This window comes from Neolamprologus brichardi, chromosome 7, assembly GCF_056152115.1.
Source record: "Neolamprologus brichardi isolate AB-2024 chromosome 7, ASM5615211v1, whole genome shotgun sequence".
Taxonomy (NCBI): Eukaryota; Metazoa; Chordata; class Actinopteri; order Cichliformes; family Cichlidae; genus Neolamprologus; species Neolamprologus brichardi.
This window is the reverse complement of record NC_142110.1, coordinates 59,530,466-59,546,068: the sequence shown is the minus strand read 5'-3', so window position 1 is coordinate 59,546,068 and position 15,603 is coordinate 59,530,466. Positions and strand designations below refer to the sequence as shown.

At 38.1% G+C, this 15,603-nt stretch overlaps 1 protein-coding gene across 1 annotated transcript in view; it reads right to left on the bottom strand.

The window, feature by feature from the left end:
* Window positions 1-15,603, bottom strand: part of pargl (poly (ADP-ribose) glycohydrolase, like) — a 16,780-nt gene extending 1,177 nt beyond the window's left edge. The window contains exons 1-15 of the mRNA XM_006797335.2: window positions 15,467-15,603; window positions 11,882-12,210; window positions 10,995-11,084; window positions 7,664-7,753; window positions 7,417-7,488; window positions 7,239-7,325; window positions 5,291-5,451; window positions 5,128-5,207; window positions 4,976-5,048; window positions 4,792-4,867; window positions 4,552-4,699; window positions 2,600-2,678; window positions 2,414-2,522; window positions 1,106-1,205; window positions 366-494 (exon numbers count right to left, since the gene is read on the bottom strand). Of these exons, the coding sequence (XP_006797398.2) occupies window positions 366-494; window positions 1,106-1,205; window positions 2,414-2,522; window positions 2,600-2,678; window positions 4,552-4,699; window positions 4,792-4,867; window positions 4,976-5,048; window positions 5,128-5,207; window positions 5,291-5,451; window positions 7,239-7,325; window positions 7,417-7,488; window positions 7,664-7,753; window positions 10,995-11,084; window positions 11,882-12,208 (1,621 nt within the window). The 5' untranslated portion in view covers window positions 12,209-12,210; window positions 15,467-15,603. The remainder of the gene's footprint in view (window positions 1-365; window positions 495-1,105; window positions 1,206-2,413; window positions 2,523-2,599; window positions 2,679-4,551; window positions 4,700-4,791; window positions 4,868-4,975; window positions 5,049-5,127; window positions 5,208-5,290; window positions 5,452-7,238; window positions 7,326-7,416; window positions 7,489-7,663; window positions 7,754-10,994; window positions 11,085-11,881; window positions 12,211-15,466) is intronic.

The following is a 15,603-nucleotide window of genomic DNA, read 5'->3' as shown; positions in this document are numbered from 1 at the left end:
CACATGACACTAACAAAATACTATGTGCTTACTGTCAATGCAGAAAGTGAAGGCATTAAGGCAAGGCATTCAGACACAAGTGTGATCATCCTTTGAACTTTACAAAAAACATTGAATCCTTCAAATAAAAATCACTGTCCAGGCTGTTAAAGGCATTCAAGAAGTAAGGAAAGGTCTCCATTTCCCTTATACTAAAGGCCAGTGTCTGCAGGTTTTCAGAAATACCACTTTCAGTCAGACACCAGCTAACCCTTTTAAAGAAATTATTAAGTGTTCAGTAAATTAGCTGGAAAATATACAAGCTTTAAAGTAATGCGATGTTAGAAACTGGAGAAAAGAAAACTGCATGTCTTGGGAACACTCACCTACTGTAATCCCTTCTGCGAACATCAAGTCATATATGCGCTGTAGGCGTTGCTTCAGATTTTCATCCCCAAAGGTGAAGAAAGCCAAACCCCTCTTTGCCTTTGCTGCTGCCATCAGCTGGATCAGAGCTGCACATGAACAGATAAGAAATTACATATATTTATTTCATGTTGCACTGTGACAGACAGACTTCCCTAGATCCTAACCCTTCAACTGTTGTGATTCAGTGCTATATAAATTAAACTGAAGTGAACTGAATTGTCCTGTTTTCTGTCTAGACCAATAAGACATGATTACTCTGTTTGCTAAATATATCCTCTTAATCTGTGTATGGTAAGTGTATTTCTGCCTGACAACAGGGTAATAAAGATGTGGTAAGACCCTGTATAAATAGATTTCCTCTGGTTCTGTGAATTCCTCATTACACTGCTGTATGGACTAAATTCCTTCTTGTAAGAATAAAACTCTTTTTTTTTTAAACTTTATTTAAACTTTAAACTTTAAACTTTATTTAATACACCATTAATTTCCACAACAAATGTTGCACTCAGTTTGTTCTTAACCATTTGTTTGGTTTGTAGAAATAGGTCACATTTATACATTTAATCAGCTGGCTTTCTTTGATGTCAGAAACTCCAAATCAAAGTGTAATCCTGCATATATGATCAAGCATATCACTTTAGTCTTACACTAAACTCAGAGACCTTTGCACTAAACTAATGAATATAAAGAAGTTCACCTTTGAGTTGTGGGTCTCCCTTAAAGGCGCCACAGCCCCATTTTCCTGTAGCGATATCTGGGTTTTCATGCCCATCGTACCCTTTAAATCCACAGTAAGCCTTCAAAGATACATGAGATTAATTAATTTTAGATTGCAGTCATAAGCTTTACTATAACTTTTAAACAAGCAATACAAAAATGTCACAGATGAAAAGTAAAATATAAGTATGCAATTATTAAATAATTAAATTTGTATGTATACATGCCCACTCAGAGGGTTTGGACAAACCCACTCATTTTTTTTTTTATTTGTTTTTTTTTGTTTTTTGTTGTTTTGTTTTATAATCATGAGATTAGGTTTTCAGTTCTTTGTAGAATTGCATTCACGTCTCATTTCCTGCTTACAATACAGCATGGTTACACACAAAAAGTTGTGTGTAACACAAAAGTTTTGTTAAGGCACAGTTATTCACTTATTCACATAGTTTTTCCCAATTGCTGTTACGGCCCTGGCCTGGGGAGCTGATTTGGACTAAGCACACAATCTTGCCACCATGCACACTGCAGCAACTCTGTTTTGTTGTGAAATTTCCTCACAAGTTGAATTCTGCTCACATGCTCTTCTAACTAATATCCAACCTGTGGGACATAGGCACTGGTAACATTTAACATCTACGTTTTCATTTCTAGCTTTAAACTTATGATGCTGTTTGACATTCTCGTCACCTACACAACACTATTCACATTAAAGTGCTCATAAAAGACAATTAAAGCAAGACACGTGCTTCAATACCTAGGAGGAAGGGCATCTGGTGTAAAAAAAAAATGATCTGCCAAATCAGTTGAAATAGCTTTCAGCTAGTTGAAAGGTTGAAGATGAAGTTGAAAATTATTTACTTCAGAGAATTAGTTCATTAAAATTACCCCCCATAGAAACTACCACCCAGCAAATTAGAGTATAAAACCACATTAGCAATTTGTAGGAGATTGCCTGAATCAGCCTTTCATAGTGGAACTACCACAAATCAGGGACACCTATAAGAAGAGAACTGCTGGGACCAAGACAAAAATTTAGACATTTAGCTATTTATTTAACCCTGGACTTTGGTTTGGTGTGTCCAAACGTGAGACTTTTGTGTCCATCCACCAAGAGAATGTAATGGTGATGGATCTCTTGTGTCTAATAGGAGCACAGTGATGGAGTTCTGCAAAATAGGATCTGGGCATCACTATCTGCCAGTCGTAACCCAGCTGAAATGGTTTGAGATTATCCAATCCTACATTTATTGAACCAAAGGAACAATAAATAACACATAATAAACTTCACCTTGTTCAGTTCTCGGGTAATATGTCTCATTCTGTACTGATCCACGCTGTGTCTGAAGTTCATAGCATCAATGGCCAGGATCTTTGTCTTACACCGAGCCCATTCATCCCTAAAAATTGGATCAAAATGCATCAGAAAACTCAATAAAAAGTTCTAAAGGCAAATAGTGAATGACCCCCCTCAGACCTTTCAGACTGATCTTTATAAGGACCTGCCCACTCAAAGGAGTCTCCAAAACCTGAATAGGAGCTGAACTGCTGTGAGCCTGAGAAAACAGACAACATAAGTTGTACATTAATACAAATATTGATACACATTCATTTTTAGTAAATATATTTATCATGAGTTTCTGTACTATATTCCTTTTCCCCATTTTTAATTTCCTAGAGCTATTTATTTTAGGATTATCTTTGTATTCGAGTGGAGGCACTTCCAAAGTTTCTGTGTGTTTTTTATGTGTAATATCTTTACGTATGTTGGTAAATAGACTTCAGTGAACAGGGTTTACAAGTTGTTATATTTAAAATTGAAAAATTACTTGTTAACTATCTTTATAAATCTTTGTTATTATACTTATAACCAATCCGGTCCTTTTTGTGCACTTAAAATATGTTTACAGAACTATTGTTATATTTGTTGCAATTTCCACTGTCCTCTTGGCCAGATTACTCTTAAAAAAACATTTTAATGTCAACAAGATAAGTAAAACATATATAAAAGTCACTGCCAAAAACTGATTGCGGCTTCTACCTTGTCACAGGAATGTTGTTTGTGGCTCAAGATGATTTGATATCATTTATGAGGGATACATTTGACATATGTTTCACATATTATACACCAGCAAGTTATTTATAGCGTTTTAAATCAGTTTTTGGCAAATACCGAAAAGAAGTTATTGGCAGACAGTCACTTTTTGGACACAACACCAGCATCTCACAGATTCTGAAGCTGCAGGTTTTGTCACTTAGACCAAAATTGACTGAAACAGCAGAAGAAGATCAAAACTACACTTCACTTCCACCACAGCTGCATTATTCACTTGCTTATTACGCACCAGTCTACCGCCGTGTACAGTGCTGCTGGTTTTTGTTGTTGTTGTTGTTTTGTTTTGTTTTTCAAAATTGACCTCTGACAAGAAAACATTTTTGATCTTCTACAGAATATTTTTTAAGTTATAAAAAGCCAGGCCAGAAAAAATGTTTTTCTGTGTTTTATCCTCAGTTACTTTGACACAACAAGCTGTGATGCTTATACCTTTGAAGTCTCATAATTGTAGCTGAAGAAGTAGAGCAGGTCATCTGCTGATTGGAAAGTTTGTGGTTCAATCCCTGGCTCCCCCAGTCTGCATGCCAAATATCCTTGGGTAAGATACTAACCCCAATGCTCCAATGCATCCATCAGAGTATGAATGTGTGTGAATTTTAGTTAAAAAGCACTGAAAAGAAATTAGTGCTGCTGTGAACGAGTGAATGTAGCATGTTGTATAAAGTGCTTTGAGTGCTCGAGGAGTAGAAAAGTGCTATAGGAATCAGTCCTTTCCATGTTTCTAACCAATATCTCATTTAAAAACATGAGAACTTACAGGTAAGCTTTAAATTTCTAGTTTATCAAATACCACTGAGCAGAACTTTAATTTAAATATGACCTCTCTTCCTCTTCTCCTGTCCTGTCTTTCTCAACTTTTTCCATGTATACAGACAAAAAGCTAGAGAGCTCCCAACACAGAGCTATGCTGCAATGCTATGATTTATTTGGTAACATGGTCCTAACTGAATTAGATTCTTTTTGTTGTTTTTTGATGATTATTTTAATTTCAAAATTGAAACATAATATATAATTGTTCATTTTATTTTCTTTATCCATCCTTACTTTTTTGTCTTAAATTCTTGTTATAGTTGATTTTTAAAAAATTAACCATTTATGTTTTCTGACATATGAGTGTAACATTCACTTATTAAAATAGCTATGAATTTCTTTTTTTTTTTAAAGAAATCTTTATAGTAGAAAAGATGGAACCAGTTGTTATTTGATATTTTGGCTTCAAAAATGAACTTAATTAATCCTTTTAATCATTCAGGCAATTTTTGTATGAAATCAGCCTAATTTTTGTGAGATGATTAATCCATTTATGAACAAACCTGTAATGATCAGACACTCATTGTCTTCAAGTTTCTCTGTGAAGAGGCGAGCTACAATCAGTTCTGGATTTATAACGAACAGGATCTCCTCCTGCAACAGACCAGAGCCCAGCACACCTCCACCTATCAAGCTGTTAGCGAAGTCTACCTGCACATAGACATACATAGACACACAAATAACCAAATCCCAAACAAAAAATATGAAACTGTAAATCATTATTCATGTGGGACAGTTCTTACCTGAAGCATGCCTTTACCTTCAAGCTCAATCTGACCTTCTGAGGTGATATGAAGTTTAGACAGATTCTCCTTACAGCTATCACATGAACAACAACATGATTTAGAGAAAATCAAGATAGTAAATCAAGGTGGTAACACAGCTGCTGCTTTACCACAGCAGATCTATCAATCTATCAGTTATTACCTTTCCCATGTGGGCATGTCTGTGTAGCTGAGGCACTCCTTCTCAAATGTCACCAGTCCTTTAGGTTGGGTACCTGCAATGACATTGATAAACACCCATGGACTCTTACTGAGATGTCTCACAAACGGGCAGAATGGGAGGATTCAACTTACTTTTATCTGTAACTTCTTTAAAATAATGCATGATGGCCCTCAACTTTTCTATCTTCCTGTCTGACCACTTTCCAAATAGACTGTGTGGAGAATGATTATTAACAATTAACATACATTGGGCACACAGAATGAGAGACTACAGTGAAGGGATTTTTTTTTCAACCTGTTGAAGTTGATGCTGGGGTAACCAGAGTACTCTGCGTTGGGACTGGAGGTGTTACGGTGAGGGAAGGTGCAAAAAAAAGCATTGGCAAGTAGGCAGGATATCTGAACCTGAGACAATGCGATGGTTGCACTGTGTCCCTTTCGTAGAAGCGGGATAGCCTGAGAACATGGAAACATATTTGGTCAGTCAGATTATTTATTTTCAGGAGAACTTAATTTTAGTTTTTGTCATTGAAAACTATTCTTTTTAGAATACAAATGTCCCTAATAATTAATAATTGTTTCAAGTTAATTGGCATTAATTTGTCCAAAGGTGTCATGTTACTGAGTTAATTATATGAAGTGCTCTGCAGACCCACATATACATAACAGTTTAGTGTAACATTATAACGTTAACAACTAGCACCAACCAGGAATGTTGTCTGCTTTTGTTCATATTTATGTTCATTTTGATCATCATGCATACAACAAAAAGGCGTTAAAAGTAAACTTTTTTAAACCTTTTCACAGTAAGCTTTGCTGTTCTTCCCTGTTGTTTTAGACAATCAGCAGTCTACCTACTTATAGTATAGGATGAAAAAGGTTCCTATTTTTACTGGAACCGTTTTGCCTTGAGGTGGCCGTTATTGTGATTTGGCACTATGTAAATAAAACTGAATTGAACTGTTATCTTGCAGAACTGCGCACAAATGTGTCTGTACTCTCTGTGTTGTCCCACAGTCCCTATATTAAGAGACTTTACACCCAGAGACTTCGCAAACCAGTGGACTACAGCCTACTTTTATATCTATTTTTGGAGTTGAAAAAATAAATACCATTCAGATACTGAAAACATAAATGTGTCAGCTTTAGGTCTAAATAAGCATCCTGATCACAATCTAATTAAAGTCAACAAGGCATTCTTAACCTCTTAAGCCCCAACGCCCCCTGATACGGGGGCAAAAAGCAGGAGATCAGGTAGGCTTGGGGCTTAAGAGGTTAATAGGTTATGTATCAGTGCCGCACAATTAGACACATTTTAATATCAGTCGCAATTTTGGCTTCCCACAACAGATGAATATGATTGAATGATACTGTAAATTTCTGAGGGGCCAGTGGAATACAAACCAAAAGCAAATCAAACACTGACCACACGCCTGCATGTTCTAATCACACGCATGACAATCACAGTTGACTTTAGTTTGCTTCTTGGAGATGTACTTTAAATGAGCAGCTTACTGATCTTCAAATGAATGAACTTAAATGTAAAGGCGAAAGTAATGTCCTCATAACTTTGTGTTAAGATTTTGCACATTTTAAAATTTTATTTATTCTTTGAATTTTTCTCCAAAAGAAAAACTGAATTCAGGTGAACAAGGAGGAGCATTTTTTTTTTTAATTCAATAATTTGTACATTTGCAGGAATGCAGCAAAGCATTAATGTTGCATTGTTTAAATGACAGCACACCAAAAAGATTTTTGTCAATAAAATCAATGAATAATGATGATAACTTGAAGACTAGATGTAAGTGCAGGAGGCACAAAACAAGAGATGTTTATAGATAGATGCTTTTTAACCGCTTCCACCAACACCAGGTGCTTATTTCTTCATTCCTTTTCAGCATATTGTCACTCATGTAGTCTGAGAAGAAACTAGGGTCCTACACCTTTTGCGCCCTAAGAAATATATTTGATTTCTGTTTAATTTAAAGAACCTTCCTTTTAGTGACATTTCAAGATAGTGACTCAGTATTTGGGGCTACTTCAAAGAGACTTGGAGCATTTTCAACTGTTCAAGTTTCAATTTTAAAATTTTTGGCAATTCATTGCTTATATGAAAATGCTATTCTCTTGATTTTAAGTTATACGTTTTTTGGAGGGTTTTGTATTTCTTAGATTTTCCAAGAAGATAATTTATTTCAATAGTCAACACAATATTACTTGTAGAAGATAATTTGAAATGATACCTTTTTCACAAAGTTAGGGAGCTTCAAGGCCAATTCAGCAATCTTTGGAAACAGTGTCTTGTAGTAGTTTTCTGTATGTGGGGTAATCTGAAAAGAAAATATGTTATTGCTTATTATCGCTCATTTAAATAGTCAAGTCACAAAACTAATAATTCAATTACCAAATGTGGGCATTCACCTGATCCAATCTGTGGAGGGCATCAAATGACCACTGATCTTTATATTTGGGGTTATACTTGATGATAGCTTCCTGATGAGAGAAGTTTTAAGACCACCTAATATGCTTATATAACAGTCATAGACATTCACATTAAGCATGGTCAAAGAATAGCACCCGTTTAACTTTTCATGTGTCCTTGGGAACAAATTTCACATTATCAGTGTAAAAATGAACAATGATTAAATGTCCACTCTTGCCAACATACCTCTACATCTTTGACACTGGCTGTTTTCTTACTGGCCAGAGATTTCAGCTTTTTGGATATCACATCCCACCTTGACTTCTGATTTGCTACCTGAAATGACAATGACATTTATGTGCTCTGTTCCATTTGAGACAACATATAAAATCTGTATTACTTTTATATAAGCCTAAGTGAAATGCAATTAAAACATATTTAAAATGTGCTTCATGTTAGTCTCTGTCAGTGGGGGTAAAGTTGTAAAACTAGCACACAACTGGAGACTGTGAGCCATAGTCCTGGGCTCCCAGCTTTTTGTGTTTTCAACTAATGGTACTTAACATTTAAGTATGAGTTATTGAGTTAGTCCAATTTTTGGTTATGGTTTTAAGTTTTGTGGTTTTCTGATTGCTCACTGAGGTTAAGATGCCTCAGTTTTTAGTCCTATCTTTCAAACTCCAATTCAATTTCATTTATATAGCGCCAAATGGGCGATTTTTGGGGCAGGGATAGCTCAGTAGGTAGAGTGGTGGACTCATGATTAGAAGGTCGGGGGTTTGAATCCACTGAACGGCCACCCTGAGGTACCCCTAAGCAAGGTGCCGTCCCCGGGCACCCAGTGGCTGTCCACTGCTTCACTGAGTGAATGGGTTAAATACAGAGAGGAATTTCCCCACGGGGATCAATGAAGTATACATTATTATTAAATCATCACAATAGTTGCCTCATTCTGCTTTATGTTGTAAGATAAAGACTTTACAATTGCAAAGAGAAACCCAACAAAGATATGACCCCTGTGAACAAGCACTTGGGAAAGTAAAAGTTCCCTTTTAACAGGAAGAAACATCTGGCAGAACCAGGGTCAGGGAGGGCAGCCTTCTGCCGCAACCGTGTGGGGTTAAGGGAAGGGAGATGGGGCAAAAAACACAAGTGAAGAGAGCATATTGAGAAGATGGGAACAAGTACTTTGAAAAGCTGATGAATGCAGAATGCAGAGGAGGATAGAAGGGGACAGTTAGTGAATTAGGTGGAGCACTGTGAAAGAAGTAAATAGAAAAAAAAAGGAATCAAAGGGATATGAAAAGTTTATAAATGATTATTTTTTTTAAAAAAAGTAAGGAAACAAGCAGAGGACAAGGACCACATGATCTGTCAGCCCCAGATGAGAAATTCACTGCAATAAAAAATTAAAAATCCAGACTTTCCAGGATCCATGAGATAGTGCCAAGAACTTATACTGTGAGTGATGACATCCAGCAATGGTAAATGGTCTGTATTTGTAAAGCGCTTTACTAGTCCCTAAGGAGCCCAAAGCGCTTTACACATCCAGTCATCCACCCATTCACACACTGGTGATGGTAGGGCTGTTTGATATAACGATATATATCGGATGACGATATAAAAACATCTATTGTTTCATTTTACGCTATGGTTTGTTTTTTGGTGTCGCAAAATAAACTATTTACGGTGTTTACTGTTTACCCGATGACAGAATGACAAAACTCATTTTTAATAAACCATTTGAAAGATATTTAAGATGAGATAAGAGATAATAGAATATGTTTAAATTAACAGGACACAGAGATATACATGTTGTACTGCTGTCCGCCTTGCTGAGGACACAGCTGTCTCTAAAAATGAAACTGTTGATTTACCAGTCGATCTACGTCCCTCTCCTCACTTGTGGGCATAAACTGTGAGTAGTGACCGAAAGAATGAGATCATGGATACTAGTGACTAGTGACAGTTATTTTAATACATATATTTCAGTACCCTGTGGCTTGCTCATTAGTTTGAATTACTACTGTGTGAACAACATGCACGTCACTGTACATCAACACCAACTTCTTGCAGTCTTCTTATCTGGCTTTTCTCCAGCTACCTAGATAATACACCTCTTGCAACCTACACATAGCAATTCTTAGCCTCCAGTGGCTCTTGAATGCCTAAAAACCTGTATAACATGTCTCGCAGGTTCGAAAAACCTCTGACAGTGAACTTATCTCTGTGCCTGTCCTGCTAGACCTCAGTGCTGCATTTGATACTGCTGACAGTAATATTTTATTACAGCGATTAGAGCATGCTGTTGGTATTAAATTAATGGTCTGCAGTGGTTTGAATCATATATATCTAATAGACTTCAGTTTGTTCATGTAAATGGAGAGTCTTCTTCACACACTAAGGTTGATTATGGAGTTCCACCGGGTTCAGTGCTAGGACCAATTGTGTTTATTTTGTAAATGGTACACTTAGGCAGTATCATTAGAACGCAAAGCAAACATTTTCACATCTATGCAGATGACACCCAACTTTATCTGAAGTCATATAACACACACCAATTGCAGGAATGTCTTAAAGACATAAAGACCTGGATGACCTCTAATTTTCTGTTTCTAAATTCTGATAAAACTGAGGTTATTGTATTCGGCCCAAAAAGTCTTAGAAATATGGTATCTAACCAGATCCTTACTCTGGATGGCATTTGCTTGCCCTGCAGAAACACTGTGTGGAATCTTGGCGTCATTGTTTTTTTGTTGTTGTTGTTTTGTTTTTTTACCAGGATATGTCCTTCAATGCACATATTTAACAAATATGCAGGACTTCTTTCTTTCATTTGCACAATATCTCTATAACATCCTGTCTCAGTGATGCTGAAAAACGTCATACACATATTACTTCTGGCCTGGACTGCTGTAATTCATTAGTATCATGTCACAAAAACTCCCTGAACAGCCCTTAGTTGCTCCAAAACGCTGCAGCAAGAGTACTGACAGGGACTAGAAAGAGAGAGCATATTTCTCCTATACTAGCTTCTCTTCATCTTCTCTTCTTCCCTGTTAATCCAGCATTGAATTTAAAATCCTTCTCCTAACATGCAAGGTCTTGAATAATCAGGTTGCATCTTATCTTAAAGAACTTATAGTACTGTATCACCCCATTAGAGTGCATTGCTTTCAGACAGCTGGTCAACTTGGCTCCTAAAATATCAGAAAGTAGAATGGGAGGCAGAGCCTTGAGTCTTTCAGGCCCCTCCTCTGTGGAGCCAGCTTCCAGTTCCAGTCCAGAGCTCTACTTTTAAGATTGGGCTTAAATGGGCTTGCTGTGTGGCAGGCAGAGCAGGATCCAAATGTAAAACTCTTCTTGTAAAACACATCTGTTCATAGTCTTGAATCACAGGCTTGTGTCTTAAATTGACTTAATATTGCTATTAATGGCAGTTTAATTTTCTGAGGTTTTTATTTCTTTTAGTCACTTTGAGTTCTGGTTTATAACAGCCACTAAACTTTACATGGTTACTTAATTAATTCTCCTGAATAATAAGTGAATCCTTTTGCAATGAGGAAGCCATACTTGCCTGTGAACAAGGCATCTTCACAAAGTCGCTGTGCCATAGATCTTTCCCTTTCTGAGGTAAAAATTTCTGTTGAGAGTTGAAAATAACCACCTGAAAGATAAAAAGTATAATTTCAAGAACACAACCAATACCTGTTTTCCAATAAATCATCCAATGGTTCTCCATGGTTCTTTGACCATGGGGACTCTGTCTGGAGCCTCCCTCTTCCTTCTGCAGGGATGGGCATGCAGTTATCATCATGACATCTGGCCTCAGGTCTTCACTGCTCTTGAGGGGCTGTGGACAGCGGGTCTCCTGGGCCTTTCTCTGTCTGCCTCTGACTTCCAGAGGACATTGTTGCAGTTTCTCATCAATTATGTTTCATGACTAACACACATGCAGAGACACTCATGGTCTCATACAAACAACATAGCAAGATTTTATTTTTGTGTATCAGTTTTTTAACGTTTTGTTACGCATGCAGTAGTTGGTGACCAATTGTGATTTTTCCTTTATTTCTATGTTTTTGTCTTTGCATCCTTTGTTCTCTTTATGGTAAATGGACTAGTTCTTATAAAGAACTCAAAGCGCTTTATACAACATGCCTCACTCACACAAACACTTTCTATCTGGCATTCATGTATATTTATTCTTTACCTGCATTAGAGAGCAACTTGGGGTTATTGTTGTGATCAAGGTTATTTGGTATGCAGACTGGAGGAGCCAGGGATCAAACCACCAACCTTCCAATTTGTAGATAACCTTCTCTACCTCCTGAGTTAAAGTTTTCCAGTATCACTTTGCCTTTGTCTTTGCAAATTTGTACCTGCCCACCTATCAGCTCTGGCACTGTAAAGCTACATCAATACTAATAGGAATTAATAAATAAATAAATGAGTTGGTCTTACATCTATGAGGACTGTGTGTCTCTTGTCGAATCTTAGGGGACCCAGCTTCATGTCTCCATGTTGAAGATGCTTCATATCCTTCAGCTGACAGCAAGATGAAGTCCGTTCCATCTGTTGAAGGAACTCAGACCACTCTGCTTGTCCGTCTTTTACATTCTCTGCACTGCAAATTCCTGAAGAGGATGGCAAGAAGCTGTCTTGATTCGTGCTATCATTGCTGTGCTGTTCTTTTTCATGTTTTTCTTTCTCCTTTTGAGGATTTTGCTGTGTATCATGCTGGAGGGCTTCCTTCATCTGAGAGCTGTCATTGTGTTTGTGGCTCTTCATGTCTGGGATATTTAAAGACAAGACATGACATCAGGATATCAAGAAGAACTTTTGTTTTAACTCAAGGACTGAAGAAAAAAAAGATCCCGGATAAGTACTTTGAAGAAACAGGCACCAAATACTTGTCCAACACCTAGTTGGTAAAATCACAAACCCTACAGTCTACAAGACACGATTAGACACACTATTATGTCCCGATTTAAAGAAAGAAACACAGAAAGAAAGAAAGACAGAAGAAAAAAAAACATTACTAGAAATTTGTGTGCAGATTAGTCTTTAGGTTCAATGAAACACTAAACCATCCATCCATCGGCTTCCACTTATCCTTTTCAGGGTTGCGGGGGGCGCTGGAGCCTATCCCAGCTGTCACAGGGCGAGAGGCAGGGTACACCCTGGATAGGTCACCAGTGACAGGGCTAACACATATACACAGACCACCATTCGCACTCACATTCACTCCCACATTCACACCAAAACATTAACATTAACTATTAAACCGATCGTGCGATCGTGGCTCAAGAGTTGGGAGTTCGCCTTGTAATCGGAAGGTTGCCGGTTCGAGCCCCGGCTCGGACAGTCTCGGTCGTTGTGTCCTTGGGCAAGACACTTCACCTACCGCCTGCTGGTGTTGGCCAGAAGGGCCGATGGCGCGATATGGCAGCCTCGCTTCTGTCAGTCTGCCCCAGGGCAGCTGTGGCTACAACTGTAGCTTGCCTCCACCAGTGTGTGAATGTGAGAGTGAATGGGTGGATGACTGGACGTGTAAAAGCGCTTTGGGGTCCCTAGGCGGGACTAGTAAAAGCGCTATACAAATACAGGCCATTTACCATTTAAACATTCTTTTAAAATGATATCCACTGACTTTGTTTTCTCCTGCCATATGGATTTACTGTTTTAACCTACATAAAGGTACATTTAACTCTATGTTAAATCCATCTAATTCTGCATTGTACTCAAGTCCTGACAGAATGGCATGACCACACAGTGGATCCAACAGACTGGGTGCTGCTGGGTGGGAAGCTGTAGAAGGACTTTCTGAGATTGTCTAAAAAATTTTAAAAAGACATTGTTATATCAGTGAGATGTTTTCTGACATGAAGGCTATTCTCATCATGCATCTTTGATTGCTTTACTATTCAAACATCTCTGATATTTTTGATTGAATATACCACATGGAAATGTTTAAAGAGATAAAGAAATCACAGCTTGCCCATTCTTCCCGTGCCACACACAGCTCAACCTTTATCTCCAGCTCTTCATCCTCAGTGCTGCAGTCGCTCTCAAGACACTATGCCATAGCTGTCCTGCTCGACAGCTGCACCACCTCAAACTGAGGCTCCTGTGATAACTGGGAGATGGCTTAGCCTTTCAAGGCCATCCACCTACTGGACTTATGACCAGTAAGTGGACCCCATGCTCCCTGCGGTGGACTCAGCCATGATCCTTCTTACTGGACCTGGGACTGCCTGAGTGTGAGTGTTCTCTGCCGACACCACCCAGCTTTCAAACCCTGGCACTGCTCCTGACTGGCTAGTCTGAGATTACACTACCAGGGGATGCTGTCGGCTCCACCCTGGGTCCAGCATTCTTCCTCGCTGCTCCAATTCCTACACTTTTTTTTATACAAAATTATGATTCTCCCTTGCCTTGTTCTTGGTCCCCTTATGCCACACGTAGACAACTCACTGCCACGGCAATCCCCAAGCCCGTGTGGCCAGTGGGAGTCCTTGGTGTTAAGGTTTGTGTACAGTATCAGTGTATTTAAAATACTGGCGTACAGAGACTTTGAAATCGTAATATGATCATAGAATTGTTTGAATGTTTTGTTAGGTAAGGACTTGGGCTAAAGATCACATGTCAGCTGTCTGACAGTCAGCATAGAAAAAAGCATGGACAGACTATGCAGGAAGATTGCACTCTAGACTGCAAAGCAATAATCTTCAAAATGGTAGAGATTATATATTGGTGAAACCAATAATCCCATGTTCTTCAGTCTAAGTAACAATACTACAATGAAATTACATATAGCCAGACATAGGTTTATCTAAGTGTTAATATTCTACAAGGCCTGTAGTGAAAATGAGTGAAAAGCAGCCAATATTCATAGAAAAACTTTGAAAGACTGTCAAAGCCTGGAGATCTGTTGCTCAAGACCAATTTAAAACAATACAAGAAAGCCTCGGTCCTCAGAAGCAAAATATTGTAATGATCTAATCATTAAAATATTTTTTGAGGGTATACTGTTCAATTTAAGTGGCCTCCAGCCTACTAATACATGTTCTTGGTCATGGATATTGGAGTGGATCCTTTCCTGCTGTGATTTCCACAGTTGAGCTTTCGTACCTGTGGTGTGCATTTTTCTCTTTGAGTAATCAGTAATCAATGTGCAGTTTGCAGGGAGCCCCTGCAAACTGCACATTGATTACTGAAGGACAGGTTAAATTTCTAATAAGGATTTATATATATATATATAAATTCGAATGAATTTTATTCCAAGTAAATATCATTGTTTTAAAGTGTCTTGATGCATTCTCAGTCATCCAGGAAAGTAAATCTCCAAAAGCTTATTCTGTTCATCTGGATGTAACGTTTTGTCCAGATGAACAGAATCAGCTTTTGGAGATTGTTTTAAAGTATCAGGTTGCTTGATCGTCCTTGTCCTCTGCACACTTGACCAGATCTATTTAACAAAAGGTGCAGGCAGTAGTACCCCTCTTTCTGCGGCACTGTTCAAAATAATGCATGCTGTTGCAACATGCCTTGTGCTATTGTGCAGACTAACTCTGTCTGCTTAGGGAGGCCAAATACAGCGATTACTCTTTCCACGAGAAGGTAGTTGGGCTAGTTTGTTTCCAAACTGCTACACCGCTGGAAAAGTGTGGATAATAGAAACGGAAACGCTCTTGATCTCACGCGATTGGCTCCGAACTAGTGATCTCATGTTCACTTTTTAAACTACGCATCCTCATAAATCATAATTCACACTCACAATTTAGCAGAAAGAAGTTCAGAATGAAACAATTTAACACTAAGAAAACCCCAGGGCTGCCTGGGAGGACATTAGGAAGCAGCTTAAGAACCTGTGTATGTAGTTTAGGGTAAGTATTGTCATTTACAGTCAAGACTGTGAGGATATTGCAGTCTGTAAAAAACAGTGTTTAAAAGCAAAACTAGCGACGTTCAAATCATATAGGCTACAAGACGAATATGCGAGGGTTAAAGGCTGAAGTCCTGCTATTACACACGGAACCCACTCACCTTTCAACGCAGACTTCTCCGAAGGTGTTCACATTTAATGTATTTTAACTGCAATGTTAACTGTTGGTTTTATGGGTTTAAAAACAGTCGTCACCAAACCAGACACACTCAGCGTATGTGCCTTTTAGTTCACTTTC